This window comes from Oncorhynchus kisutch, linkage group LG14, assembly GCF_002021735.2.
Source record: "Oncorhynchus kisutch isolate 150728-3 linkage group LG14, Okis_V2, whole genome shotgun sequence".
Lineage (NCBI taxonomy): Eukaryota > Metazoa > Chordata > Actinopteri > Salmoniformes > Salmonidae > Oncorhynchus > Oncorhynchus kisutch.
This window is the reverse complement of record NC_034187.2, coordinates 80,368,066-80,376,541: the sequence shown is the minus strand read 5'-3', so window position 1 is coordinate 80,376,541 and position 8,476 is coordinate 80,368,066. Positions and strand designations below refer to the sequence as shown.

The following is an 8,476-nucleotide window of genomic DNA, read 5'->3' as shown; positions in this document are numbered from 1 at the left end:
AGTGTGACCACAGTGATACAACATGAACTCAGACAGTGTGACCACAGTGATACAACATGAACCCAGACAGTGTGACCACAGTGATACAACATGAACCCAGACAGTATGACCACATGGAAATGAGAGAGAGATGGAAAGAGAGAGAGAGAGAGAGAGAGAGATGGAAAGAGAGAGAGAGAGAGAGATGGAAAGAGAGAGAGAGAGAGATGGAAAGAGAGAGAGAGAGAGATGGAAAGAGAGAGAGAGAGAGATGGAAAGAGAGAGAGAGAGAGATGGAAAGAGAGAGAGAGAGATGGAAAGAGAGAGAGAGAGAGATGGAAAGAGAGAGAAAGAGAGAGAGAGAGATGGAAAGAGAGAGAGAGAGAGATGGAAAGAGAGAGAGAGAGAGATGGAAAGAGAGAGAGAGAGAGAGAGAGAGAGAGAGAGAGAGAGAGAGAGAGAGAGAGAGAGAGAGAGAGAGAGAGAGATGGAAAGAGAGAGAGAGAGAGATGGAAAGAGAGAGAGATGGAAAGAGAGAGAGAGAGAGAGAGAGACAGCAAGAGGCAGAAAAGTTGATACATTCTTTCATACAGTAGTTTTAACATATGAATGGCACTCTGATCAAGAGTCTTTTTTCTAACATCCAGTCATGTGTGTAATTTACCCTTCCCAGTTTCCTCTGTCTAGTTCCTCATTGTTGTGTAAGTCAACAGACTGGTCGTTAAGGGATTTATAAACCCCTAGCTAGGCTTGTGGAAGTATAGCAGACCATATCCTCATTCAAACCACAGCCCCAACTTAAATACATTTGTTTCAACTGGAATAAACTGGGTCTGAAAACCAAATCGACAGATGGTCTACTCACCTATTCCATTTTCTCTTCCCAAACTTTTTGAAAACTAGACCCAGCCAATCTCTTCCGTAGGCAACAAAACCCAGAATCCACCAACAGCAGACTACTACCCAGAATACACCAACAGCAGCAAACTACCCAGAATACACCAACAGCAAACTACTACCCAGAATACACCAACAAACTACCCAGAATACACCAACAGCAGCATACTACCCAGAATACACCAACAGCGGCAAACTACCCAGAATCCACCAACAGTGTTAATTCTGGTGGTTAACCAGGTTAGTTCTGATAGGTAGTGTAGTATCTATCCAGTGACTAGGGTTCAAGACCATGGAGGTCCACATAGTGACTTCCTCCTCTGTTGAATCCATCCAACACACTGCCGCCCCGTAGCTCAGACCTGTAACACACACACACGCCACGTTACAGTGGCATCTGTGCATACACAGTGCGTATCTATGTGTGTCTGTGTGTGTTCGTTTGAATCTCACCTGTCCCAGGGCTGAGTCTGACCCCTCCCAGCAGGTGTGTTTTTATCCCTTCGCGGTGCCAGACAGTCAGCTCTATGCAGGCCTCCCTCAGGTCAGCAGGCTGGAACCCTTCGTACACCATGGTGTGGTTGTAGATTGGACTGACTGACCGCTTGACCACGCGCGTCCTCTGACCACTCGACCGGTCGGCGTCCGGCAGCACGTAGCTTGGATCAAAGAGTACAGTTTTTATAGACGTTCCACTAAAAACAGTCCTGTCCCACTAACTCTAGCCCCCAGTTTCTGGAATACAGACGTTGAGGTCTGCCACACTGCTGGTATTCCTACGCCTGACCTCTGAACCCAGTGGTTCTCAAACTGTGGGGCACACCCCCTGGGGTTGCACGAGGGGTCTCTCTCTCAATTCAAGGGGCTTTATTGGCATGGGATGTGCCCATATGTTTACATTGCCAAAGCAAGTGAAATAGATAATAAACAAAAGTGAAACAATCAAAAATCAAGGAATTGAGTCCAGCTTGCAACTTACTCTAGAATGTTGTAATAGTAGAATGTACAAGGTGACATTACTAAACTAGGTTGTAATAGTAGAATGTACAAGGTGACATTACTAAACTGGGTTGTAATAGTAGAATGTACAAGGTGACATTACTAAACTGGGTTGTAATAGTAGAATGTACAAGGTGACATTACTAAACTGGGTTGTAATAGTAGAATGTACAAGGTGACATTACTAAACTGGGTTGTAATAGTAGAATGTACAAGGTGACATTACTAAACTGGGTTGTAATAGTAGAATGTACAAGGTGACATTACTAAACTGGGTTGTAATAGTAGAATGTACAAGGTGACATTACTAAACTGGGTTGTAATAGTAGAATGTACAAGGTGACATTACTAAACTGGGTTGTAATAGTAGAATGTACAAGGTGACATTACTAAACTGACATTACTAAACTGGGTTGTAATAGTAGAATGTACAAGGTGACATTACTAAACTGGGTTGTAATAGTAGAATGTACAAGGTGACATTACTAAACTGGGTTGTAATAGTAGAATGTACAAGGTGACATTACTAAACTGGGTTGTAATAGTAGAATGTACAAGGTGACATTACTAAACTGACATTACTAAACTGGGTTGTAATAGTAGAATGTACAAGGTGACATTACTAAACTAGGTTGTAATAGTAGAATGTACAAGGTGACATTACTAAACTGGGTTGTAATAGTAGAATGTACAAGGTGACATTACTAAACTGGGTTGTAATAGTAGAATGTACAAGGTGACATTACTAAACTGGGTTGTAATAGTAGAATGTACAAGGTGACATTACTAAACTGACATTACTAAACTAGGTTGTAATAGTAGAATGTACAAGGTGACATTACTAAACTGGGTTGTAATAGTAGAATGTACAAGGTGACATTACTAAACTGGGTTGTAATAGTAGAATGTACAAGGTGACATTACTAAACTGGGTTGTAATAGTAGAATGTACAAGGTGACATTACTAAACTGGGTTGTAATAGTAGAATGTACAAGGTGACATTACTAAACTGACATTACTAAACTGGGTTGTAATAGTAGAATGTACAAGGTGACATTACTAAACTAGGTTGTAATAGTAGAATGTACAAGGTGACATTACTAAACTGGGTTGTAATAGTAGAATGTACAAGGTGACATTACTAAACTGGGTTGTAATAGTAGAATGTACAAGGTGACATTACTAAACTGGGTTGTAATAGTAGAATGTACAAGGTGACATTACTAAACTGACATTACTAAACTAGGTTGTAATAGTAGAATGTACAAGGTGACATTACTAAACTGGGTTGTAATAGTAGAATGTACAAGGTGACATTATTAAACTGGGTTGTAATAGTAGAATGTACAAGGTGACATTACTAAACTGGGTTGTAATAGTAGAATGTACAAGGTGACATTACTAAACTGACATTACTAAACTAGGTTGTAATAGTAGAATGTACAAGGTGACATTACTAAACTGGGTTGTAATAGTAGAATGTACAAGGTGACATTACTAAACTGGGTTGTAATAGTAGAATGTACAAGGTGACATTACTAAACTGGGTTGTAATAGTAGAATGTACAAGGTGACATTACTAAACTGACATTACTAAACTAGGTTGTAATAGTAGAATGTACAAGGTGACATTACTAAACTGGGTTGTAATAGTAGAATGTACAAGGTGACATTACTAAACTGGGTTGTAATAGTAGAATGTACAAGGTGACATTACTAAACTGGGTTGTAATAGTAGAATGCACAAGGTGACATTACTAAACTGGGTTGTAATAGTAGAATGCACAAGGTGACATTACTAAACTGGGTTGTAATAGTAGAATGCACAAGGTGACATTACTAAACTGGGTTGTAATAGTAGAATGCACAAGGTGACATTACTAAACTGGGTTGTAATAGTAGAATGTACAAGGTGACATTACTAAACTGGGTTGTAATAGTAGAATGCACAAGGTGACATTACTAAACTGGGTTGTAATAGTAGAATATACAAGGTGACATTACTAAACCAGGTTGTAATAGTAGAATGTACAAGGTGACATTACTAAACTGGGTTGTAATAGTAGAATGTACAAGGTGACACTACTAAACTGACATTACTAAACTGTGTTGTAATAGTAGAATGTACAAGGTGACATTACTAAACTGGGTTGTAATAGTAGAATGTACAAGGTGACATTACTAAACTGACATTACTAAACTGGGTTGTAATAGTAGAATATACAAGGTGACATTACTAAACTGGGTTGTAATAGTAGAATATACAAGGTGACATTACTAAACTGACATTACTAAACTGGGTTGTAATAGTAGAATATACAAGGTGACATTACTAAACTGACATTACTAAACTGGGTTGTAATAGTAGAATATACAAGGTGACATTACTAAACTGACATTACTAAACTGGGTTGTAATAGTAGAATATACAAGGTGACATTAATAAACTGGGTTGTAATAGTAGAATATACAAGGTGACATTACTAAACTGACATTACTAAACTGGGTTGTAATAGTAGAATATACAAGGTGACATTACTAAACTGACATTACTAAACTGGGTTGTAATAGTAGAATATACAAGGTGACATTACTAAACTGACATTACTAAACTGGGTTGTAATAGTAGAATATACAAGGTGACATTACTAAACTGACATTACTAAACTGGGTTGTAATAGTAGAATATACAAGGTGACATTACTAAACTGACATTACTAAACTGGGTTGTAATAGTAGAATATACAAGGTGACATTACTAAACTGACATTACTAAACTGGGTTGTAATAGTAGAATATACAAGGTGACATTACTAAACTGACATTACTAAACTGGGTTGTAATAGTAGAATGTACAATGTGACATTACTAAACTGGGTTGTAATAGTAGAATGTACAAGGTGACATTACTAAACTGACATTACTAAACTGGGTTGTAATAGTAGAATGTACAAGGTGACATTACTAAACTGGGTTGTAATAGTAGAATGTACAAGGTGACATTACTAAACTGACATTACTCAACTGGGTTGTAATAGTAGAATGTACAAGGTGACATTACTAAACTGGGTTGTAATAGTAGAATGTACAAGGTGACATTACTAAACTGACATTACTAAACTGGGTTGTAATAGTAGAATGTACAAGGTGACATTACTAAACTGACATTACTAAACTGGGTTGTAATAGTAGAATGTACAAGGTGACATTACTAAACTGGGTTGTAATAGTAGAATGTACAAGGTGACATTACTAAACTGGGTTGTAATAGTAGAATGCACAAGGTGACATTACTAAACTGGGTTGTAATAGTAGAATATACAAGGTGACATTACTAAACTGGGTTGTAATAGTAGAATATACAAGGTGACATTACTAAACTGACATTACTAAACTAGGTTGTAATAGTAGAATGTACAAGGTGACATTACTAAACTGGGTTGTAATAGTAGAATGCACAAGGTGACATTACTAAACTGGGTTGTAATAGTAGAATATACAAGGTGACATTACTAAACTAGGTTGTAATAGTAGAATATACAAGGTGACATTACTAAACTGGGTTGCAATAGTAGAATGTACAAGGTGACATTACTAAACTGGGTTGAAATAGTAGAATGTACAAGGTGACATTACTAAACTGGGTTGTAATAGTAGAATGTACAAGGTGACATTACTAAACTGGGTTGTAATAGTATAATGTACAAGGTGACATTACTAAACTGGGTTGTAATAGTAGAATGTACAAGGTGACATTACTAAACTGGGTAGTACATCATCAGTTCCTCTTGTCTTGTCAGTCATTACATAACTTAGAGAACAATTTATAACTTGTCAGAAATGTCCAGATCAACTAACATGGCAGCTACCGTTTCTCAGCCACTCAAATATCACCTGAATAAACATTATAAATGGTCAAATGTATAGAATTACAAGAAAATTAGCTTTAAAACTGAAACACTTTCTCTGCACCCCATGACAAAATGTGTAGAATTGTGGGAAGTAATCTTTAAAATCAGCAAACTGTTGTCTCCCCCATCAAGAGGGGTGTGAACAGTGATTATACCCATAGAAATAGACGTGGCATGGGATGTTAGACGGGATGTTTCCCAATGCTGGAAGTGGGGCCTGTGTGAATAAGTTAGGGAACACCTTCTCTAACCCACCTCTCGACGAAGGAGTCGATGGCGCCACCTTTGGTGGAGAGAAGACCCTGCGCCTGCCGCAGCCAAATGTGTATCTCCCCAGATGGAGGAAGACCTCCACCTACACACACACACACACACACACACACAGAGATGAGACAGAGAGAAAGGAAATGACGTCTGTGTGTGGCTTGACGTCTGTGGGTGACGTGCGTAGTGAGCTCAGCTCACCCTCAGATCCTGCTGGGGTGAACTTGATAGAGAGCATGATGTTTCCTCGACTACTGATAGACTCTGGACTACACTGCAACTGAGAGAGAGAGAGAGAGAGAGAGAGTGACAGAGAGAAAGAAGAGCGAGAGAGAGAGAGAGAGAGAGAGAGAGAGACAGGGAGAAAGAAGAGCGAGAGAGAGAGAGGGAGAAAAGAGAGCGAGAGAAACGGAGAAAAGAGAGCGAGAGAGAGACAGGGAGAAAAGAGAGCGAGAGAGAGACAGGGAGAAAAGAGAGCGAGAGAGAGACAGGGAGAAAAGAGAGCGAGAGAGAGACAGGGAGAAAAGAGAGCGAGAGAGAGACAGGGAGAAAAGAGAGAGGGAAAGAGAGAGGGAGATTGAAGAGAGGAGCGCTCAGGTTAGAAAAGCTCGTTGAAATTCTCAGCACCTCTCCTCCTGTTAAGACTACACACAATGTAGGACTTACTGCATGCTGTGGTGTGTGAATGTGCATGTGCGTGTGTGGGTGTAGGTGTTTGTATGTATGCATGTTTGGTATGTGTTTGGGTGTCTGCATGTATGTGTTTGGTATGTGTGTAGGTGTTTGTGTGCTTGTATGCACGCGTTTGCTCGCACGTGTGTGTATTGGTCCTACCCGTGGCTGTAGTTTGTACCAGTCAGGGTCTGTGTGTGTCCAGTCCCAGTGAGCCAGCTCCAGCTCTACCTCTCCTAGGAACAGGTTTCTACCCAGGGAGGCAGCGTGCCACACAGACAGGTTCAGAGTCCTGCCACGCACCTCTGACACGCTGATCTTATACTGGGAAACACAAACAACGTTAGCACACACATCATTCATAGCAAATTGTATTAGTCACATGCACCGAATACAGTGAAATGCTTACTTATTAACCAACAACGCAGTTAAGAATATTATATTTATATATATATATATACACACTGCTCAAAAAAATAAAGGGAACACAATGTAGCTCCAAGTCAATCACACTTCTGTGACATCAAACTGTCCACTTAGGAAGCAACACTGATTGACAATACATTTCAAATGCTGTTGTGCAAATGGAATAGACAACAGGTGGAAATTATAGGCAATTAGCAAGACACCCCCAATAAAGGAGTGGTGCTGCAGGTGGTGACCACAGACCACTTCTCAGTTCCTATGCTTCCTGGCTGATGTTTTGGTCACTTCTGAATGCTGGCGGTGCTTTCACTCTAGTGGTAGCATGTGACGGAGTCTACAACCCACACAAGTGGCTCAGGAAGTGCAGCTCATCCAGGATGGCACATCAATGCGAGGTGTGGCAAGAAGGTTTGCTGTGTCTGTCAGCTTACTGTCCAGAGCATGGAGGCGCTACCAGGAGACAGGCCAGTACATCAGGAGACGTGGAGGAGGCCGTAGGAGGGCAACAACCCAGCAGCAGGGCCGCTACCTCCGCCTTTGTGCAAGGAGGAGCAGGAGGAGCACTGCCAAAGCCCTGCAAAATGACCTCCAGCAGGCCACAAATGTGCATGTGTCTGCTCAAACGGTCAGAAACAGACTCCATGAGGGTGATATGAGGGCCCGAAGTCCACAGGTGGGGGTTGTGCTTACAGCCCAACACCGTGCAGGACGTTTGGCATTTGCCAGAGAACACCAAGATTGGCAAATTCGCCACTGGCGCCCTGTGCTCTTCACAGATGAAAGCAGGTTCACACTGAGCACGTGACAGACGTGACAGAGTCTGGAGACGCCGTGGAGAACGTTCTGCTGCCTGCAACATCCTCCAGCATGACTGGTTTGGCGGTGGGTCAGTCATGGTGCGGGGGTGGCATTTCTTTGGGGGGCCGCACAGCCCTCCATGTGCTCGCCAGAGGTAGCCTGACTGCCATTAGGTACCGAGATGAGATCCTCAGACCCCTTGTGAGACCATATGCTGGTGCGGTTGGCCCTGGGTTCCTCCTAATACAAGACAATGCTAGACCTCATGTGGCTGGAGTGTGTCAGCAGTTCCTGCAAGAGGAAGGCATTGATGCTATGGACTAGCCCGCCCGTTCCCCAGACCTGAGTCCAATTGAGCACATCTGGGACATCATGTCTCGCTCCATCCACCAACGCCACGTTGCACCACAGACTGTCCAGGAGTTGGCGGATGCTTTAGTCCAGGTCTGGGAGGAGATCCCTCAGGAGACCATCCGCCACCTCATCAGGAGCATGCCCAGGCGTTGTAGGGAGGTCATACAGGCACGTG

At 41.6% G+C, this 8,476-nt stretch overlaps 1 protein-coding gene across 2 annotated transcripts in view; it reads right to left on the bottom strand.

Annotated features, from left to right (window-relative positions):
• Window positions 1-445: 445 nt before the first annotated feature.
• The window catches only part of LOC109880446 (synaptotagmin-like protein 1), a 15,104-nt gene continuing 7,073 nt past the window's right edge, over window positions 446-8,476 (bottom strand). For both annotated transcript variants that reach the window (XM_020472651.2, XM_031789043.1), the window contains exons 9-13: window positions 6,886-7,047; window positions 6,253-6,331; window positions 6,043-6,142; window positions 1,330-1,535; window positions 446-1,238 (exon numbers count right to left, since the gene is read on the bottom strand). In XM_020472651.2, the coding sequence (XP_020328240.2) occupies window positions 1,096-1,238; window positions 1,330-1,535; window positions 6,043-6,142; window positions 6,253-6,331; window positions 6,886-7,047 (690 nt within the window). In that variant the 3' untranslated portion in view covers window positions 446-1,095. The remainder of the gene's footprint in view (window positions 1,239-1,329; window positions 1,536-6,042; window positions 6,143-6,252; window positions 6,332-6,885; window positions 7,048-8,476) is intronic.